Source organism: Myxocyprinus asiaticus, chromosome 21, assembly GCF_019703515.2.
Source record: "Myxocyprinus asiaticus isolate MX2 ecotype Aquarium Trade chromosome 21, UBuf_Myxa_2, whole genome shotgun sequence".
NCBI lineage: Eukaryota > Metazoa > Chordata > Actinopteri > Cypriniformes > Catostomidae > Myxocyprinus > Myxocyprinus asiaticus.
Genome location: NC_059364.1, coordinates 958,696 through 982,500, shown reverse-complemented (window position 1 = coordinate 982,500; position 23,805 = coordinate 958,696). Strand labels below are relative to the sequence as shown.

Sequence of the window (23,805 nt, the reverse complement as noted above, 5' to 3'; positions counted from 1 at the left end):
CTCTCATTAGACATTGTTGGCTGATTTGAGCGAGTGCTGAATACGTGTAATTACCATGTTTTAATTGTGCGCTCTTCAGAGAGGCTGATTGGAGAGCGCTATCATTCACAGTGGTTATGAGTCGAGAGACGCCACATGCTGCAGTCTTTCTGATGGTTGTTAATTGATTTATGCAGATGAATGCGGTTGTTGCAGTCGTGTTTGACCTCTGACTTCAACTTACACTGTCACAGTCTGTTATTCTGACATAGACTGTTGACTGTCATCATAGAGTCTGATGCATGTTGTAATGTATTCTGACCAAGAACCGCCTACTTAGGCGGGAAGAGACCATCTGACTGACATGCACGGTAACCAGTCACAGTTCATTTTGCTTTTACATGCATTTTAGGGATACCACAATAAATGACTGTTGTGTGCATTTATATAATAATAATGTTATGATGATGATTAGAGATACTCATTCTCAACTCTCTATCTATTGCACAAATATCATTATTATTTCACATTCCCCTTATATTGCATTAGTCCACATTATTGAACATGCTGAGTGACTCCAGCCAGGTCTCCTAAGCAACCAAATTGGCCCGGTTGCTAGGGAGGGTAGAGTCACATGGGGTAACCTCCTCGTGGTCGCTATAATGTGGTTCTCGCTCTCGGTGGGGCGTGTGGTGAGTTGTGCGTGGATGCCGCGGAGAATAGCTTGAAGCCTCCACACGCACTAGGTCTCCACGGTAACGCGCTCAGCAAGCCATGTGATAAGATGCATGGACTGACGGTCTCAGACGCGGAGGCAACTGAGATTCGTCCTCCGCCACCCAGATTGAGGCGAGTCACTACGCCACCACGAGGACTTAGAGTGCATTGGGAATTGGGCATTCCAAATTGGGGAGAAAAAAAAAAGAAAAAACAATATCGCACTGCATTGTGGGATAATAGTGTTTTATTTGAAGTCACCATTACATTTTTTTTTTTTTTGCCTTTTTTTAAATTATAAAAACGCAAAACGTTTTTTTTAGGGTCGTCAGTAGAATGTTATTTAAATGCTAGACTAACATTCCAGAAAAATGTGAAAATTTAATTGGACTTTACACTAGCATGATAAGGAACACCCTTGTGACATTAATAATGCCTTAAGGATGCTTTAATGCTTTAAGTGTTAGCCAAAATTGTTGGAATGTTCGTTATAAGGTAGGTTACTGTTTCTGGCGAGTCAAGCGCTGTACTGACACTTCATTGAATAAGGAAATGTCTGCGGAGCTGAAGTAATGCAGGGCCACTAATGAGTAACTCTGTTTCATTTACTCACCAAAGCCAATTGTGACTGCTATTTGGCTCTTGGCGAGTGTTAATTTTGGACTCTGGCTTGTGTCCTGTAGAGTTGATCTGTGTCTCACAGAGCATGGTCCACAATAACGACATGGAAGCTAAAATAAAAGGGCAGGAAAATCAATGTGTTGGACGTGCTGGTGACCGCTGCACTCTGAGTGGCTGGAGGCACTTCAAAGACAAAGTATCTGCTGCCCTTTATTGATCTGAGAGCTGAAATTTACAACTGCAGTCCATTCTAATGCAATCAGCCATACAGACTAAAGCAGTGGAAAAATGTACACAGAGCCATCAGAGAGCATTATGGATAAGCAAGGTGTAGTTTTGCATCACACTTTTGCTCACAAATAGGCCTGAAATGTATTCTAAGCAAGGGAACGTAAACACTTCTAGCCTGGTAAGCTCTATTTTACGTGGCAAGTTCTGAAATATTTCAGACTGCAGTTTATAATAAGTAGACGATGCAACGTCAAAATATTAATAACTACAGTCTTGACCAACACAAAATAAGTATCGTTTGAAAGCTTAGAAGCTCTACTTTCCAATGCATGTGACATTATGACCAAAACTGAACAAGTGTTTTGAAATTTGCAGACAAATCAGAAGTGTTCAGTTTTGATCATTTATTTAAAAAATAATTACACTGTCCATATTATTGCAATCAGTAAAAACATCAAACTGATCAAATAGTCATGTGTCATATATGTTGTTGGAAAGTTCTCAAAGAGTAGAATACAACCAGCCTATTTGTTTTACACACAGACAAAAATATAGTGAGTAATAGCTAAGAATATGTCTTTGACTATTATGTTTGTGGTGCATATATGCCATGTTTCCACTTATAACTTCACAAACAATAAATGGGTCATAAAATATCACATAACATTACTTAGAGGAGGTGATTATCTTTCAAACGAGTCCACACACAAGATAATCAGATGCATAGATCATTAGATAATCCACATGAAGCACAATGTTACATATGACCACCAGGAGATGGCGCCAAATACATGACACAGACTCAATGATGACTCAAATGACACAGAATGAAACTCATTCTGTGAAATCTCATTACTAAAATCATGTCTGCATGCTATACAAACCTTTAGTCATTGTTGTGTTTGCATGTGTAATTAGTTCTTATGTACAGTTATTATGTTTTATTTGTTTGGAGAGGCTTTTGGACACTATAATAAATAATTAATAATTTAATTAAATTTAAAAAATTTTTGTAATGCTATAACTTTTGATTGCTTTGTCGTATTAACACAACATTTTTCTCTGTTACAGTTGACATGATTGGGAACAAAACAAAAGCAGTTTTTTGGAGCCACCTTATTTACACCCAGACATATAGAATGTCAAATAAGAAAAAGAATAAAAAAGTAAATTTTTTACTACATTGTTCGTGTGATGTTTAAGCACTTTCTTCGGCTGAGAGTCCCAGAATGTATTGTAATCTATATCATTAAAAAATGTGAACAGTTTTCTTTACATTGATACCAAACACTTGACACTCCTTTTTATTTTTATTTTTATTTTATTTTTTATAAGCATTTAATTTTGGGTATGCCACTGAAACAGGAAATCTTTAAAAACACATTCAGAGCTTAAAAGGTTATGTTTTCTGTAGTAAAACCATGGTTAATTTTGTGGTTACTATGTAATTACTTCAAATACCATAGTTCAGCTATGCTTTCTATAGTAAAACCAGGGTTGATAAACGTATTGTGAGGGAACCTAGAATAATAACGTTAGGGGAATGCAAAATGTTTTGTAAGGGAACAGAAAATAAATTCCTCCGTAAATATCTCCCTGAACGGTAACATGTGGTTTAATGGCACACGTCTGAAGGAAACTCTATCGCCCCCTTGAGTACTGAGGTTTGTTACTGCCACAGTAATGCAAGAATGTTAAGTATGTACAGCGTATTTTTTAATATACATTCTCCTCCCTGCCCAGTAGGTGGCAATATGCATGAAGAATGCAAAACGCTAAAAACAAAAGAAGAAAACTCTTAAGCGAGAAGAATGCTTTGGAGGGCTGTTTGAAAGTGGAGATTTATAGTAAAAAAGGACTTAAATATTGATCTGTTTCTCACCCATCCCTATCGTATCACTTCAGAAGACATGGATTAAACCACTGGAGTCTTATGGATTACTTTTATGCTGAATTTATTAGCTTTTTGGAGCTTCAAATTTCTGGACACCATTCACTTGCATTGTATGGACCTACAGAGCTGAAATATTCTTCTAAAAATCTTCATTTGTGTTCCACAGAAGAAAGAAAGTTATACACATCTGGGATGGCACGAGGGTGAGTAAATGATGAGGGAATTTTCATTTTTGGGTGAACTATCCCTTTAAATGCACAGCTAAGAAACATATACTGTGTGTTTATGTTAATAGCACACAAATCCAGCAGCAGTCCCTGTGTACTTCCTGACATTTTAAACCTTCCAGCATCTTTATAAATGCAGAAAGGAAAGAGCCACATTCGCAGTGGACTTGTGAGTTTTCATCTATTTTAAACAGAGTGTGTTTTGAAAGCAGCCATTAAACTGTGTAAGTCCTTCACTGAACACACAGAAAACAATGAGAGCGGCTGTATTAATGATAGTAATTTGTGTAAACAAACGCTCAGACTTATAGATTTATATCTGGGGAAATTCAAAGACGCCTTTGTCTCTCAGTTGAGAGAAGCGTATGGAAGTATTGATTTATATAGTTGCTGTTCTGTTGATTTGCATCAATGTCTTAATGTTGCTACATATCTACAAAAATAAAATAATTTGGCCAACAAACTTCCTCTGGCACCACGTCATTTAAAAGCATATAAGTAATCATACAGAAGAACTTCAGTACATTTGCAAAAGGGTGTTAAGTTAATTGTGTAGATGACCATGTAGGTGACATACAGTAGTCATTGTGGACCAAGATCATCATAAACAACCAAGTTTACTAAATATTACAAAAGTCATGTTGTGTACAATGTAAAGTAAAAAGCTAGTAAACAACCAGTGTTGGGGAGTGCAACTACTGTAAGTAGAGACACTGCTAACTTAAGAGATAGTTTAACCAAAAATGGAATTTCTGTCATCATGTACTCACCCTCATGTTGTTCCAAACCCATATAACGTTTTACCCTCAGTGGAATGAAAAATGAATGGTGACTGAGGCTAACATTCTGCCTTTGAGTGTCATCCATTATAAGCATTTAGCGGGGGGGATGCCGATTTAGTGAGCCGCTGGCGCCCCCCTTTACATGGCACCGCTATGCATTGCATACCTTGCATATAACGAGCCACGTGATAAGATGCGTGGATTGACGGTCTCAGAAGCGGAGGCAAATAATATAAAAAATGATATCATTGTTTTATATTTGAAACAACTTTGTCGCCTTAACTACAATGTTAAGTGTTCAATTTTGCGAGCTACTTCTGGTTAGTCGCGTGTAGTATAGCAAACAACTTTCACAAAAGAATATCTTTGGTGCAGTTTACTTTAGTAAAGTACTTTAAAGGAAGCTCAAAAGCTCCAAAAAGGACATGAAGGCATCATAAGAGTAATCCATACATCTCCGGTGGTTTAATACATGACTTCTGAAGCGATTCGATCGGTTTTAGGTGAGAAACAGACCAAAATGTAACTCCTTTTCCACTATAAATCTTGACATCTGCACTCTCCTTTGCGATCATGAAAGAAGCTTCATTACACTTCCTTGTGCTTGATGCATTTATTGTGAAAAGGAGTTATTTTGGTCCATTTCTCTCCCAAAACTGATCGTATCGCTTCAGAAGACATGGATTAAACCACTGGAGTCGTATGGGTTTATTAGTCGTATTAATGTCCTTTTTGGAGCTAGAAAGTGTTGGACCCCATTGTATGAATGTATTCACATCACACATCTATGAGAATGTGTGGCTTGCAGAAGAATGAAAGTCATATGAGTTTGAGACGGTGATGAACTATTCCTTTACATCATGAGTATCTTGGAGCTTCACTAACACTGTGAACAACATATGCATGCGGTGCATCTCTGAGTTAAAGTGATGATGTGATACATGTGCTCATACATGCTTAGACATGTTGTTTTAACAGAGCTTTGAAGATCAATAGCATGTGTTTTATAATCCCTGAAGCAGATGAAATGTAGCTCAAGGGCTCTTTGATTATTCTGCTCTTTCTCTGGTGTATATTCCTTCCTGCACACATCCAAACTGTGTATATCAGAGGAGAATTTGTGTTTTTGATGTTGAGTTATTACTCAAGCATGATTACTGTGAACGTCACATTATAAAACAGATAGTACCGATTTGAGATGACAGATGAGTGGAACACAGATTTGTGCTTTTTTTAAAGAAAAGGAGGGATTAATTAGTCGAAATACATTTTTGTGGTATCAACATTATGACACAAATGCTGTCGATTGACCTTGTATTGAACCTGGAATATTCCTTTAAGAAAATGCAAACAGTGGAAGTCAATGAGGCCAGTCTGTAAACATTAAAATACTCAAGGGCAGATTCACTAAACAGTTGCGTGTGGTATTTCAATGCAAGTACCTGTGTCTTATTCACTAACCACCCGCAATCACGCTTAGCATGTGCAATCAGTGCTGAAATTGCGCTGCGTCTTCAATATTTAAATGAAGTCATTGTCATTCCTTTCCGCACAAACATGCTGTAACAGTTAAAGGATGGGCAAGGAGGAGGTGGAAACTGGCTGAACAGTCAACATAAAGTTTAATGGACAACATAAACTTAAACCAACATAAAACATAAGGACACACACAACGTGGCCGCATGCATGTCTCTCTCGAACTGGCGCCTCCGGCTCGTCTTTATCCCCCTTCCGGCTGATTAGCCCGATTCAGGGCCGGCCGCGTGTCCTCACGGGCCGGCCGGCCGGCCCTCCTCCTCGTCACACATGATGCATGACGCACTCCCCTCCCTTCCTGTAGGGGGGTTGTTGCCCTTCCGGCCGTGCCTGCCGGCAGGTCTTCCCTGCCTTTTGGAGCCCTGAGAAAGACGAGGGGAGGGAAGGGAAGAGAGAGAGAAGAGAGAGAGAATAACTTGCTCGCCGGCTTCTGGACGTGCTGTCACCCGGTCCTCAACCGCTCCTCCGCCCTCTGGCGGACGCCAGCTTACTCCTACCCCGGCGGATGGCAGCGAGTCCTCCGGCCCCTGGCTGACAGAACCGCACCCTCTCGTTCATCGGCAGACGGCAGCGGTTCCTCCGGCTCTCGGCGGCCAGCAGCAACCCCTCTGTCCCCAGGCAGACTGCCGTGGCTGCTCTCCTGGCAGATGGCAGCGGCGAGGAATCCGCGACAGCGCATCCCTCCTCCCTCACGGGTTTCGGCACCACTGTAACAGTTAAAGGACCTGTTGCCTGATCTGCATAATTAATTTAGTGAATCGGGCGCTATACAAGCGCAGTTAGCGTGTGAAAAAAACACTGCTTTTAGCGGGCACAGTTCATTCTTTGTGAATCTGCCCCTCACTGTTTCAAATGTAGAGCCACAAGGTGTAAACAATATATTTGTGTTAATTACACAAATATATATAATTAGTGTGATAAAATTGCTTACTAATCTTATCTGTTTAAAGTTACATTTTACAATTTATTAAAACCCTTGGATACATTTAGTAAGCAATTTTATGACAGTAAAATCATGTTAACACACATATTGTTTATGTCTTGTGTCAGTATCATGCCACAAATGCTGTTAAGTCAGTTTAACTTGTATTGGGCCCTTAACATTGCTTTAATAACACAATTGTGGTAATGTGTTGTGAAGCTTCTCAGATGTGTTTTTAGATGTCTTTTGCTGCCCTTGAATGTGTCCCATACTCATTTCAGACAGCGGGTGGCTGGTTTTCCGCAGACAGCCGTATTGATTATCATGAGATTCCTCCGTCACATGGTTTGAAGCTCCAGGGACTTCGAGTGTTTCAGGGGCCAGACATCATGACGGCTCATTCTTTAGTCTTATCGTGTGATTTACAGAGGAACATTTAATGCCATTCTTTCTGTCTTACTGCACATTTATTTTATTTTTCTATAACAAAGTTCTGCTGCAGGCCAAATGAATGATATTCTTTCATATAAAAGGTCTCCGGGAAGAATAACTGATGAAATAAAGCCTGTTTTTAGGACCATTATGATTTTTTTCATTGTGACAAAGTTAAACACAGTTACACTTATTTAACCCCCAAATTACCTTCACATTACCGTAATGGGGAAAAGCGTAATTCTCATTACTTTACTGCAAAAAAGAACGATATATTGTGTAAATTGTAAGGTATTTATTAGGTCTGCATGTGTAAGACAAAAATCATAATTCACGATCATTAGCCTCGATATTTTAATTTTGATTTAAATTAATATAATTTACATGAATATACTTATTTTGTCTAAACAGTCCATTTCACACTGGCCATTTTAGAATCAACAAAAACAAAGCTGTTATTCACATTTTTAATCAATTATAAACAGAAAGCGGGCAACGGACTTGTCTGTGATTGGTTACAATGCTCAGCTGCCGTAAAAGCACACGATAAATTAAAAATTAAATAGAAAATTTGGACACAATGTGAGCAAACCTACATGGACTGCTGTAATTGACACTTTTCACGATTAGTAATTTGTAATCGTGATTATTTGTTTGATTAATTGCGCAGCCCTAATATTTATATGTAATTATAAGATTTGTTGTACTTCCTTTAATTTATGCTAATGTAAATAAAAACAATAATTAGTATAGTAATAAACTGTATAATATTTTTCACTCTTAATACAGGAAAAAAAAAAGTACTATATTGCAGTAAAGTGAATCTAATGAGAATCACCATTGAGAATGAGAATAAAAAATAAAAATAAAATAAAAATGTCATTAAAATGATGTCACAGTGCAAAACAAATGGGTTCTTCTTGGGTTTTTAAAAAATATTTTTTTTTAATTTTTTTTTTTTTTATATAATTTATTGTATTCTTTTGATTTTGTGTGAAATATGGCCTGAACTTAGTTTCCTAAAATTCGCCCTAATATGTAACAATATACAATATGATCAATAAGATATTATTAATTATATGTGTTCAATGTTGAATTGAAAAACGCAGCACATTTCTGTGTTTAACAGGACTGAAGAATTGAGCTCTGATGATGCTGTGATGATGTTTCTCACATTCATGTGAATCATTCTGAGCCCATTTAACGACTCGTTGCACAACACTGTTTGTGCCCGCTGAGCGTTTGTGCCCTTCATTGTGATTAATAAGGAAAATTGCATAATCACTATTTGCATAATTAATGCAGAAAATTGTACAGTTTCTCCAAGCAAATAAGTCAGATTGATTCAGAGACAATTGAGTGACTTTTGAAACGCTCAATGAACCGTCCTAAGAGAATAGAGCAGAACTGAAATATCACACGTACTGTTTGTCTTAATAATGCGAGTAACTCCTGTTGCTCTTTTGTCTCAGTCCCTTCACTGCTGTTTGATGGATGCTGCACACACAAATAATTGCTCGACTACAACACAACTTCCAGGAGTCAAGGTGCACTGGCTTTTCTATAGTAGAGACTCTTGAATTGCAGTTTATTTTCTGGAGCGTTTATCAGTGTTTCAGCGAGCGTTTTCTTTGTTCCGCCTGCAGGACTCGTGTTGCTGTAATGTGTTTCTTGAAGTGAGAAGAAGTGAACAGATGATACAGAACTCATTATGAATCGCCCATCTCTTCTTCAGGTCGTTCAATCACTTTTGAGATTTTGTGGGAGTATTTGATCATGAGAACATATCAGAAGATTATAAGCTATATACGATTCACCATTTGGTGAATCAAAACAGACAGAGCAACTAGTATAGTCGAAAATGACTCTTATGAAGTGGTTCTATTAATAAATCGTTCTAAAAGACTCACAAACTGACTGACTAATTTTCCTTATGCCAAGCTGTATATAAAAAGACATATTTGCAACAAGTTATTTTTTGTAATATGTATTCATCTATAAAAAAGCATTAAAGCATCACTGTGATGAGGAGTAAGGCGTGGCCGGGCCATGATGATGCACAACTGGCGCTGAATCAGCTGATCAGCGGGAGAGCGAGATACAGGGGAGCTGGAGGCGTCAGTTTGAGAGGGAGAGAGCCGCACGCGGCCGCATTGCACGTGTGTCTGTGTCTGTTTTATGCTGAGTTTCTTATTAAACTTTATGTTTACTGTTCAGCCAGATCCCGCCTCCTCCTTGCCCATCCTTATACCATAACAGTGGTGCCGAAACCCGGGAGGGAGGCGGGATGCGTTGTCGAGGAGTCCTCGCCGCTGTCATCCGCCAGGGGAGCAATCTGCTTGGGGACAGAGGGGTCGCTGTTGGCCACCAAGAGCTGGAGGAACCGCTGCCGTACGCCAAAGAAGGGGAGGAGCGGTTTCATCCACCAGGGACCGAAGGACTCGCTGCCATCCGCTGGGGGAGGAGCGGTTGAGGACCAGGCGACAGCGCGTCCGGGAGCTGGCGAGCAAGTTTTTCTCTCTCCTCTCTCTCTCTCTCTCTCTGTGTGTGTCTCCGCTTGACCTTTCCCTCTCCCCATGCCTACCCTCGTCTCTCCCCCAGGTTCACAGGAGGCGGGGTGGACCACCGGCTGACAGAACGGTTGGAAGGGCAGCATCTCCCCTCCAGAGGTGGGGAGGAGTTGGTCAGACCGGTGGCACCCCAGCCTGAATCGGGCGGGGGAGGAGTGTGATAAGGAGGAGGGCATGGCCGGGCTGTGAGGGTGCATGGCCGGCGCTGAATCAGCTGATCAGCGGGAGAGCGAGAGAAAGGGGAGCCGGAGACACCAGTTCAAGAGAGAGAGATGCACGCAGCCAAGTTGCATGTGTGTCAGTGTTTGTTTTATGTTGAGTTTCTTATTAAACATTATGTTTACTGTTCAGTCGGTTCCCGCCTCCTCCTTGTCTGTCCTTATACCGTTACAATCACATTTCTTAGCAATAGTCAGAGTAATGGCAAGTAGCATGTAAACTGGATTGAAGTAGTCGTCTCATTTCTGTCTCGTGTATTGTGTTTGAGGAGATTATCATTTTTTCGAGTGCTGTGTGGTACATGACGGACCTCAGACAGGAAGAGACAATAATAACTTCCTGTGTGTGGGTTTTTCTGCACATTCTGCCCACGAGTGCTGAATCGCGGTTGAAGATCTCGAAATAAACCAATTCGTCATTATAATGCTTCTAAATGAAATGTATTGGTTTGATGAAGACATACTTAAAATTAACATGAAATCCCAATTGATTTTATGCACTTTATTAATACACGATTCCTCAGAGCATGTTATGCCAAAGAATGAAACAATTTTTCCTTTTCAACTGAAGACTTTCTTCGTACTTTTTGACCATCTGTCTACACAATCTAATTGATTCCTGATGGATAAAATCTCCCACCCTACAACTCTCCTAACTGAATACATTGTTTCATTCAGAAATACGGCACATTTGTATTATATTTTTGATGATTATATTCTAGCACCATTATTTCTCAGTTGCTCTAATTCTACTTTCCTACCAGCATCTGGCTATATATTGATATTAGGTCATTCTTAGCATTGCATATCAGTGCAGAATATTGCTCGTCCTCAGCTGTGAGATTGAATCAACAACATTTTTCCACTGGAAAATATTCTGAAATCAAGATTTACTGAAGCAAAAGGATAATTCCTTTAATGAGGCTTATCACGTTTACAAAAGTCAGACATTTATATAAACACAACTATAATTAAATGACCTTTGCTTAATAAATGAGAGAGTGAAATGAAGCATTTACATTTGAACAAAAATAAGCAAACTATCGATTTTGTTCTAAAGTCAGTAATGTCCCGAGGATAATAGTGTAATGAGAGAGTTATGAATTAATCTATTGTTATAAAAATTCGGAACAAAGTTCACAGTGTTTAAATTATACTCAGCGCTTTTCCAGTTATTAGTTTGAGCAAATTAACGTTAAAATTTAACAATAAACGTGCATCAGCATATGAAGAGTTGAATATATCGGTTTTACAGATTAATCGGTGCCGATAGTTGCGTTTTGGAACAATCGGTTATCAGCAAAAATCTGTGCCGATAGTTGCAGATAGTTTTTAGTTTTTTTATTCCTACAGTATAACAGCGGCCTCTAGACGTGAAATAAAAACAATCACTGACACCTCATGGGGATTGGCTGGATCTCAATCTTTCCTCACTGACAATATTCATCCATAATTGTATCCTCACTTCAACGCATATTTTGTTATTTTGATTAGATGATCAAGTGTTCCAAAATTGAAGCGAGAGCATGCAAAGAGCATGAATAATAATAAGCAAAAACTCATCTGGTGACATATAAAATCCTCCATCTGGTGAATATAGGCTATGAAAGCTTAATTTGGTAAATACTTAAATATAGAGCATTGTAACTAAGCCGATTCTCTGTCATTTCAAAATAAAAGTCCTGTACGCAACTATCGGCACCGATTAATATGTAAAACCGATATATCGGTGTACCTCTAGTTTTAAAGCCATATTCGGAAGGCATTATTTTTGCGGACATACAGGTATGTCTGTAAAGACGTCTGTAATGTTTACTGTCAATTCACATGGGATAGCCAATGTCTGTAGAAACTGTTGAGATTGGCTTGTCTTCTTCATTTACGTGTTGTCGTCATATCGAAACAACCCTGCGCGTCCTACATAGTCTAGTTCCGACAACGTTCCTCAAGGCAAGACAACATGGTTAAAAAAAGGCTGCAGGGAAGGGAAAGAAAGAGAGCATAAAACACAATCCATGAATCAATGAAATCAAATAAAGAAATTAAGCAATGACAGAAATATTCTGAAACCTTACACTGTTTAAAGGAAGTCCCATTTTAATGTATTACATTTTACAGTAGTAACAATAACTGTATGAACTATGGTAATTTAGTGGGAAACCATGGTAAATTATTTTAAGGTACAAGGATAAAAAAAGTCATTTGCACAAAGTGTAAATAACAACAAAAAGCATCTTCTTTGCATTAAGTGCAAAAACTGTTAGATGCTATCTGCATCTTTTAATTACATAGTAACATACAGTATAGTGGCATCACTGCAGTGTGTTTATTGAGTCCCACAGACACCCTACATCAACACTTAAACCTAAACCTAACCCTTACTGTCCCTTACAAAAATTAACCATGGTTTTACTACAGTAACCATAGTATCACCATGGTATTTTGTAGTAAAATCATAGTAAACACAAAATAACACCATGTTACTGTAGTAACAGCATGGTTAATTTGAATCAGATCAAACCTTTCTCTCAACTCCCCAACGTTCACCGTGACCAAATCTGGCACAAGAACGCCACACTCCTGGGAAAATTACTGATATGACCGATTTGCATGGGTTTATTTATGAAGACACTCTAGTAATCATTACCTCATTTGCCCCCGTAAAACTAATCCCATCCATGTCTATGTTTGCTTTTGATTAATGTTTACTTAATGAGTCATTTTAAGTAAGTATAACATTTAAGATTAAAGTCTCCCATTGACTTACATTGATAGAATGTTCAGCAATCAAACAACAGTGATCGTAATATTTGCATACCGAATTGTGATTGGTCTTTTCTCGCATTTATTTAACCATCTATGACTGCCTTTATAAAGATGGTATAATGTGTTGGTTCTCATACACAGTCGACAGAAAACTGACGTATGTTGAGTGTCATGACAATGACATTTCATTAACACAGTATCAAAGACTAAATCTAAAACACCATTCTGCTATTGCTGCACAAGCACTGATATCTGCCTTTTGTAATGCATCTGTATTCATATTGTTCCACATGACCAGTGCTATATTACAGATCATCCTCTCTCAGTTGTGACCGCTCCATTAACGGAAATCACTGTTGGAAATCACGCCTCCATTCTCAGTCGTGTTGGCTTCAGTCCAGTAGGACGAGCTCCAAGAGCTGCTTCATTCAGCTCAGTCTGTCCATTACATCCCTGTGATGCTGACTCAGCGTCATCTACTGATGTGTTAGTGATAAACCACCTGGAAAGCCTTCAGCTAATGGACAGATCTTGTTGCATTTTATGTGTGTTCAGCTTTAATCAGCGCTCACGGGGTAGACAGGGCTCTTATATGTGTGTGTGCATTGAATGTATAGGATAGACAGTGTAGAGGAGATGGTTGGTGGTCAAATCTTTGAGTCTAGAATTATGGTTGTATTGTTTGGTGTTGTGGGCGTTTCTACCTCTAGCTGCTTTAAAACCTTAACTGGCCATAGCTTTTGAAAACGATGGTCCAAATGTGGGCTCGGGAGGTCAAGAACATCTATCAATTTATGAACAAAAGCTCACTCAGAGTGTGATCGTTTATGACACGGTTTTCCACTTTTTTATTTTAACCCTGTATGTGTGCAGAGACAAATCACATAGAACAGTGAAATTACTCACAGGAACATGAACTTTAGGATGTCACAGGAGATGCATCACATGAGCTCCACTGTATTCACTCAATTTTTACATCCAAAGCAACAACAAAGTGCATAGGTCCAAGTGCAAGGGATACATTGTATCAGTTTATGTGTTCCCTGGGAATCAAACACATGATCTTGGCGTTGCTAGAGCCATGCTCTACCAATTGAGCTACAGGAACACTTGTTTACTCCTATTGGTAGTACCTGCATCGTGTAGCCGTACTGTGTTGTATCGCAGTACATGCCCACATCGCCTCAAGCATGTCACCAGAAATCACCAACTCTCATTTAAAACAAACTTTTGGTTTCTTTGTAGTTGCAAATCTCTGTATGTGTGAACACCCCTTTTTTTTTAGATTAGGGGCCCTATTTTAAGAGCTCTGGCATTAAGCGCAGGGCAATGCTTTAAGTCATAAGTGCAAAGTCAGTGGGCATGGCCATGAAGTTTTGGTATTTTCGTGCATGCATGTGCTAAGTCTAGGCGCAAGTGGGTTCGGTGAAATCGCCCGTGCAATGCGCAAATGGTCTGGACCAAGTGCAATTTAATACGGAGGTTCTTCTCTGGTTATTGATCCATCTGAACTCTATTATATAGTCCATTCCCTCAAACACAAGCAATTTAAACAAAGACAGGATATTCATAAGAAGTTGGTGGTGTAAATGGACTGTATGGAATGAATTAGAAGAACTGAAAATTACGTTCTTTTGTGCATTAACTGCGTCCTTGATGAATGTCCGGCATATTTCTATGACAGCGACACGCTCCTTTTATACGCATGGAAAATGTGATTCTCGTCAGGATTTGACCAGCTGCTGGTGAAATCTCCAAACTGCAAATGCAAGAACTGAATCTGGACTTTGCGCTGAGATAAGAGATGGTATTGAAACGTCTTAACACAATGACCTATTTCTCAGGAAAATAGCAGATTGCTGTTTACATACAATACACACACAGTTTGCGCACATACACCCACAGTAGTGCAAACACTCCCACCCATGCCCACTTGTGCTTTGCACTGGCACAAAAATTGCACTTAGAATTAGCGCTCTCATGAAAATTGGATAAGTCGTTAAATAGAGCCCTAGGTCTGAGCTATGTTCAACATGTCATTGTGAAACTACACTCTTCACAAGTGAGATTTTATATAAATCTCTATAAAGGAGAAGTAAACCAGCACAGATGTTCTCAGTGTTATAGAGGTTTGTGTTTTGGCTGTAATGCTTTTTTAAAATGCAAGAATAGACACTACTGCCAACAGTATGCATTAGTTCTCCAGCAAACCAATAGCTGAACATTATTCATCACTTTTGGTCTTGTAAAATGAGTGCTAGTCTTTTTACACAGTATAATAAAACTAGAACAAAATTTCCACAGACAAATTTTTTTGCATCACTCCAACATCTGATTTCAAGAACAGCAAAATGACTAAATGAAACCCTTTTGCCATGGCTGTTTTTCCAACATACTGTATACTCAATAGCTGCCTTGGTGTCCACTAGGGGTGTACAGCGAAGCCATTATCTGTATTTAGGGGTCAAGCACTGAATGTGCGTTGGCACCTATTGTAATCGTTAGTGTTCTTTTTATTCTTCTTCTTCTTCTCCTTCCACCATTGAGTCTATGGCACCCCATAGAACCGTAACGTGAAATTTGGCACACAGATAGAGGACAGTCTGAACATTAACTGGAGTAAATTTGGAGTCTCTAACTCAAACCCTCTTGTGCCACCAACTGCCCAAAATTTCACACGTTTATGCTAATAACTTTTGAACCGTAAGTGCTAGAATCAAAAATCCTCTGATTATGTGGCTCAAGACGAATCGATTGCACCCCGTGTCGTCATTTTCCATCTTGAAAGTTGTTCCGCCATTTTTGGATTTCGTGTCGATAGACCAAATTTTCCTATGTCGGCCATTTTGGGCGTCGCCCATATTTTTCAAATACATTGACATATCGTTACAAAACACGTTATGTGTAGTTGGCACAATGCCCTGAAGGTACTCAAAGTTTTGGGACAGCGCCACCTTCTGGTCAAAAGTTATACCAAATTTTTGGGGGCCTGGGTTGCTCAGTGGTAAAGACGTTGGCTATCACCCCTGGGGTTCACTAGTTTGCTAGTTCGAATCCCAGCCAGGTCTCTTAAGCAACCAAATTGGCCTGGTTGCTAGGGAGGGTAGAGTCACATGAGGTGGATGGCATGAAAACTCCATGGCAACCATGGCTATGTCTCCATGGCAATGCACTCAACAAGCCATGTGATAAGATGTGCGGGTTGACGGTCTTAGAGGCGGAGGCAACTGGGATTCGTCCTCCGCCACCCGGATTGAGGCGAATCACTATGCCACCACGAGGACTTAAAAAAGCACATTGGGAATTGGGCATTCCAAATTGGGAGAAAAAAGGAAAAAAAAAAAAATTATACCAAATTTTCATAAAATGCTAATAACTTTTGATTACTTTGTGCTATTGTCATGAGACCAGTCTTGGTAGATTCCATGGGTCATGCTGAGAACCTGGATACCAATTATGCCATGATCGATCGAACTTCCAGTCCACCAATTATAAATCCTTTAAAAACCTACTTTTTCGAACTCCTCCTAGAGTGTTTGTCAGATTTGAACCAAAATCAAATCAGACCACCTTCAGACCATGTCGACAAAAAGTTATGGATTTCGTGCTGATAGACCAAACTGTTTTCGTTTAACACAACAATGAATTTGATGGCACGGTGCCAGCATGATTTTAAGGTATCTCGGGCAACGCTTTAGCTTATTGACATGAAACTTTATATGTGTCATCATGACCACACCTTGACCACACCATATCAATTTGGTGACAGTGCCACCTGGTGGTCAAAAGTAATAAGCTTTTATGTCCCAATGCAATTGATAGTATTCATGGTTTTTCAACCTTTTTGCCTAAAATCATGACCAGATTGCTTTAATTACTTATTTTTTGCCATTTTTATGCCTAATAATGGTTGATGTGCTTGGCCCCTTAATTGCTGCATGCAGCTATATTTGTATTTGTTACTATGACAAAATTATTTGTATCTGTTTCTGTATTCGGACTGATCAGTATTCCGAATATTTTTTGTATTATTCGGATAAGGGGCCTGGGTAGCTCAGCGAGTATTGACATCACGAGTTCGAATCCAGGGCATGCTGAGTGACTCCAGCCAGGTCTCCTAAGCAACCAAATTGGTCCGGTTGCTAGGGAGGGTAGAATCACATGGGGTAAACTCCTTGTGGTCGCGATTAGTGGTTCTCGCTCTCAATGGGGCGTGTGGTAAGTTGTGCGTGGATCGTGGAGAGTAGCATGAGTCTCCACATGCTGTGAGTCTCCGCGGTGTCATGCACAACGAGTCACGTGATAAGATGCACGGATTGACGGTCTCAGAAGCGGAGGCAACTGAGACTTGTCCTCCGCCACCCGGATTGAGGTGAGTAACCGTGCCACCATGAGGACCTACTAAGTAGTGGGAATTGGGCATTCCAAATTGGGAGAAAAGAGGATAAAAAAAAAAAAAGGATTATTCGGATGAATTAGTTATTCGTGCCTTTCTGAATAAGGTATTCAGCTTCATGCACATCCCTAGTGTTCAAGACAGCATCCTAACTGAAACTGAATGCTCAACTTAGGCAGCAATTCTGGATGCTACACAAATAAAGCTCCATTAGAGTTTGACATCAGCATGTTACTAAACAATTTCTGTGATACGTTAATACCCATAAAAATGCATAGCACACAAATATTGGGCCTTTTTTAGATCACAACAGTTTTAATTGACTATTAAAAATTATATATTAAAAAATAAGTTTATTTATAATTGATATCTCTCTCGACTAGTCCACTGTATTGGATGGAAAATGTTATTGAGCTTGTCGCAATAAATTCTGGAATTGCCGTATCTGTTAATGTTATCTTCCAAGATACTGCGTTTATGACCAAATTCTGCGGCAGCATAGCATGTATCTTTCTAAATGTCTTTGATATTTGCTTTTAGGTCATTAGGAATCAATAGGTTGTAGAAAAAGTGAAAGTAGTAAAGAAACAGAAAAAACAGCTGACCATATTTCTGAGAGATGCTTGAAATTTTAGTTTAAACCATCATAACACGGGCATTTGCATCTTCTCTTCGAAAATCTCCTGAGGTGACCAGTGTCTTTATCTTTCTCTCAAGTGTTTTTCTAAGCATTTCTTCAAACAGGAAGCTCATATGAATGTTCATTCACGAGTCGCCTGAGGGCGAAAAAGCAAAACCCATTAGTGAAAGGAACCATCTTTTTCATCTGTACAGAACCCCGTATCACAACTCTACTTTTCATGAATGGACGACCTTTCAGACAGAAAAAAAGCTTTTTAGAGCACATCGAACCAGTAAGCAGACAGACAAACTTCAGGAAATATTCATGCTGAAGATAAATAGAGCAAAACTCACAAGCTTTGATATCTTGCACTGTTGTGTTGCAGTAGCACTAGAAATTGTTATATCTTTGTTATTTTTATAATAAAATAATTTTCTCCCATTTTCTCCCCAATTTGGAACGCCCAATTCCCAATGCGCTCTAAGTCCTCGTGGTGGCGTAGTGACTCGCCTCAATCTGGGTGGCGGAGGACGAATCTCAGTTGCCTCCGCGTCTGAGACCGTCAATCCGCACATCTTATCACGTGGCTTGTTGAGCGCGTTACCGCCGAGACGTAGTGCGTTTGGAGGCTTCACGCTATTCTCCGCAGCATCCACGCACAACTCACCACGCACCCCACCGAAAGCGAGAACCACATTATAGCGACCACGAGGAGGTTACCCCATGTGACTCTACCCTCCCTAGCAACTGGACCAATTTGGTTGCTTAGGAGACCTGGCTGGAATCACTCAGCACGCCCTGAATTTGAACTCACGACTCTAGGTGTGGTAGTCAGCGTCAATACTCACTGAGCTACCCAGCAACCCCCCCCCACCCCCCCCCCATCTTTGTTATTAATTGAAAAAGATTGTATGCCAACCAAAATCTCTAATAATTACAACTTCAAAACTTTTGAGAAGGATGTTAAACTACTAAAACTTATTATTAAAACTACATTACCCATAATGCAATATTATGTTCAGAAGCAATAGAGCGCAACAGCCTGGTTCCAATCATTTTTTTCAATTTCATTGTTTAAAAATCGTGTTTGATAGCGGAATTCATGGTAAACAACTACATTACCCATGGTACAGCAGAGAAAGTTCCACCAATCAGAGAATTGCGGCCTACCAAGCCCGCAAATCTAGTGACCATGCACTCCCATGATGCACTGTAAATGACGCAATCGAGTCGGTCTCCTTAAACGACTTATATACAGTATGTGTATATGTGTTGGTGAGAAACAGATCAATATTTAAATCCTTTTTTACTATAAATCTCCACTTTCACTTTCACATTCTTCTTCTGTTGTTTTTGAAATTTGCATTATTCATACATATCACCACCTACTTGGCAGGGAAAATAATTTATAGTAAAACAGGACTTAAATATTCATCTGTTTCTCATCATCACCTATCATATCACTTCTGAAGACATGGATTAAACCACTGGAGTCATATTGATTATTTTATGTTGCCTTTATGTGCTTTTTGGAGCTTCAAAGTTTTGGACCCTGTTGACTTGCATTGCTCTTTTGTATACTGCACATTTTGACAAATTTTCCATACAGAAAATGTATATACTATGCATGCACATTATACATACTATTGCAACAACAGTCAAGTATTATGATAGAATGCCATTCTGAACACAGACAAACAAGTAAATGTCAAACAAAAAAGATTATTCTGCTTCAAGTATATAATGTTGAATTTGTGCATTTTAAAATGTGTAAATTATCCCTCTTGAGCACCACGGATGGAAACAGCAGTAAATAAGTGCATTTCAGTTACATGCCAATTCAGTATGGCATTTTTCCATCAAGCATACATTAAACCTTTAGGATGAGGTTGTGACCTGAGAGATTGACTGGTGATTGCTTATTTAGCACTGTGATGTTGATAGTGACTCAAGTGAACAAAAACAGCTGAACACATTTCACCGTCTCGGACAGGTCAGTGTGAGAGAAGATGATCAGATGTGATGTTGAAAACTGATGAGGCTTTTCTGTGAGTTCATCTAATGAGCATTCTGATTAGTTTATTAGAGTGACAAACAGTTAATAAAGACATTAATGAAGACAAGAAGTATGGTGGTTTGTAAATTATGTCATCATTTACTCACCCTCATGTTGATCCAAACCCGTTTGACTTTCTTCCGTGGAACAAAAAAGGTGAAATTAGGCAGAATGTTCAAGCTGCTCTTTTCCATACAATGAAAGTGAGTGGGGATTGAGGGGGATGGCGTTCCGGTTACATTTTAAGTGAACGAAGTGGATATTTATTTTTTATCTTTTATCCACTGAATAGCCTCTGAACGATAATCTGAACAGAATCCACTACTTTAACAGATCCGATTACTATTCAGAAATAGTTACATTACATCAATAAAGCTGCGTGATCATACGTGAAATGATTCAGGTGTCTTGCCGAAGAGCTCGCGTTTACAGTTGATGAGACACGTATTGAGTGAAAACACAACCTCATAATCTCCCACATATGCACTCAACAGGTTCATAATTATCATGGGATCCACAAGCACAACAGATTTACAAATGCATACATACATCAACAATGCATGCAACAAATCCTCACACGCTCAATTGACATATCCACAAAGCAGAAGAATGAACAAACATACTTCACTCACGAGTCACAATACAATACACAATAAACTACAATATGTGTAATTTAGTGCACAAATAAATGCTGGTTGTACACACACGAGTGCTTCGTCATATGCTGGGGGCATGGTTTAGCATGGCTGACACCAGTTACCCAGCACTCGTTCATTATGCGGGTAAAGGAGAAATATCCAGTAGAAAAATTTGATTTTCAATTCGGCGCATCACTACTGAGACTATTTTAAAAGTCCTTACTCATTTTACTATTATAGCTTACTAAGCATTATATCCATAGTTATGTTAGCCTAAATGTGTATTGTAAATAGAAATTATTTATGTCAATATAGAGATATGTAATTAAGCTTTTTATCTGTCATTAAAGCAGATTATCATGCCACTGTGGACTTTTACTGTACCATTTTATTTTTTATTACACTGACTGGTCAAGTGTTTGTTCTAATGCTCTCCGTAGCCATAAAGAAAATGCATGGTTGCATCATTTTCATCTTCTGTAGTTTGCAATCTCTAGTGCTCCTTGCAATGCACTGATGATTATATTTTCATATGATTTATGCTACTGTCAGTACAGTTGGAAAAGAAACTCCTGTCTCCTCCCTCTTCCCTACAACTTTACATGTGTATAACAATGCATTTAAACTGAGAGGTCTAAAACATTCTGCAGTTCTCTTTAACCTTTAACACAAGTATTTAAAAGGTCTGTGTGACTGCACCCATGTGTAGGTTCATGCACTTTGTATCTTTAATTTGGACAGAATTGCACAGGTAATTCTCTCCAACCACAAGTTCTGTTGAATGAAACATATAATTCACAAATGTTGTTCAGTGACCTTTCACCCACTCCACCCCATTAGGGGTCCCACTAGTGAATCTCAGCCATTTCCACCACTGGCTATATGGATCCTACAGTATTAATATACAGTATCTGTTGTATCAAAATCATGGTTTCCGTCCAAAAAACATGGTTACGTCTACAGTAATGGTTAGTACAATATTACTATAATAAAACTGTGGTTAATTTTTGTAAAGGTTAAACAATTAGGAAGACAGCATTAAATTGAAAATGAAATGTATACATAATATACACTAATAAAACTAGAAAACACCATATTTTATATTACTGAATCAAAATATAGTGATAAACAGCAGTAAATAAACTCTATGGACCCGCCAGTGCTATATCGCAAATTGTTTTTACGCTTAAAACGTTAAAGTCTCCGTATACATAAGTCAGGCATATGAGGTATCATTTGAAAGATTAGAATCTGAACTTTTCATAGATAACCATCACTTCAGCATTTAATTTACTTAAAATAACTAAATAAGGCCTCAAAACATTCACATTGAAAATTGGCGCCCCCTAGTGGTAATGGGGTAGAAATATATATATAAAAATAAAAGTCCTTCTCATAGCACATACTGTATATGGACAAGTCACATATCAAATGAAACCTCTCATTCTCAGGAATGTGACTATATAGTTTATTTTATTGCACTAATACCACAGTTTAAAAGATTTTCAAAAGAATCACAAAGTGAAATATGATTTCTGTAAGTCATCAAATACAGATGTCTCTTTTATGCTCCATTAACTGCTGCTGTAAGACACATATAGCCAAAAACTTTATATCTGCTTTTACCTTAGGGAGTTCTCTAAAAAATGAGCCATTGTTTACTTGTCTGTGAGCTTGCTTGTGTGAATAATCCAATGTTATATCTTAGATGTCCAGAACAAAATATGCCATCCAACAGGAAAAGCATGCAAAACAAATCAGCAGAAAATATGTTTTTGACTATTGATGATAAAATGTTTTATTTCATCGCAAAGAGGAGGATCTCAGATTTCTAATGACACCTAGATTGATCTTCTAGTCCACTCAGAGGCCGAGATAATCAATGAAACAATGAGGGTGGCGCTTGAACTGAAAATTAGCCTGAATGTCTATGGACGAGCACATCTGTGAGGGATAAAATGTGTTAGAGCTCCACCTACATTTCAGATCTGTAAATTGTGATGAAATGTGATAGAGAAAATCTTTTTTCTAGTGCTTTCTGCCACCTAGTGGAATAAAATGAGACTTTTCAAAGTGAGGTAGAGTGAACAGAACCAGAGTTACATGTTTATAAAGTTAGGAAAACAATTAGGACAGCAATTAGTCCACAGTATGTGTGAATTGTGAGCTTTTACATTTGAGTGTGAAAAATTGTAGGTGGCAGCACAAAACTGCACCAGAGTTTAAGGGATTAACTAAATATTATACTTTAAAAAAGAAGACAAAGGCTGTGCAGGGCTCAAGTGAGTCAGTGAATCATTTATGAGAACTAGTTCATTTATATGAACTGTCCAGAAGAACCAGTTCACTTAAATGCTATGCTGCTTGTTGGAAAATGCAGCTTGTTACTGGAAAAGCTGCACTGTTGTAAAAATAGCTAAGCTACTGAAACATGTAGTAACATTAGTAGTGTCGCTACTTTGAGTTAAATACTCCCCAACACTGGGATCTTGTTGGCATCTGACCCCATTTGCTTACATTGTATGGAAAAGAGCATGAATGAAAGAAAGTCATACAGGTTTGGAATGACATGAGGGTGAGTAAACGATGACAGAATTTTCATTTTTTGGCGAATGGTTGGTCTTGAACATCGTGTTTGCTGTTCATTTTATTAATCTCCTCTTTCTTTTTCCTTCATAGTGAATTTCGACCACTTCCAGATCCTCCGAGCCATCGGGAAGGGGAGTTTTGGGAAGGTAAGATGACTCATTCATATCTATTATTTATGTCTGTCTGAACCGAATAAAATATAAGACTCCACAAATCCCTCCCAGCGACGCCTCATTGACTACAAGAGGAACTTGTACAATTAAATTAATGAACAGATGATGAAACAAATGTTTAATCCTGTGAAATGAGCCGTCACCTAAAGGACAGACAGCAACCCGGGACAACAGAGACTGATCGAGGTGAGTTTGGATTGATTTCGGAATGCCGCTCTGTGTGTGTCTCATCAGACTACAGTAATAGATCGAAATTAACACTGTTGGGAAAACGGCACTGTCGCCAGGCACCCTGGGTAATTCCCTCGAGCTCTTGTTATCTGAAACGAGGGCGCATTGAGATTCACTTCTTAAGTAGGCCTCAAGTAATTACATTTCAATTTTTCCATTAATCTGTTGCAGAGCTGTTAATTAATTTAACATGAGAGATTTAAAC

General features: G+C 38.8%; 2 protein-coding genes across 2 annotated transcripts in view; one reads left to right on the top strand and one right to left on the bottom strand.

Moving 5' to 3' along the window:
* Positions 1–23,805, bottom strand: part of LOC127411940 (serum response factor-like) — an 896,621-nt gene that overhangs the window by 623,333 nt on the left and 249,483 nt on the right. The window lies entirely within an intron of this gene.
* The window catches only part of LOC127411955 (serine/threonine-protein kinase 32C-like), a 136,215-nt gene that overhangs the window by 11,868 nt on the left and 100,542 nt on the right, over positions 1–23,805 (top strand). The window contains exon 2 of the mRNA XM_051647920.1: positions 23,287–23,342. Coding sequence (XP_051503880.1) covers positions 23,287–23,342 — 56 coding nt within the window. The remainder of the gene's footprint in view (positions 1–23,286; positions 23,343–23,805) is intronic.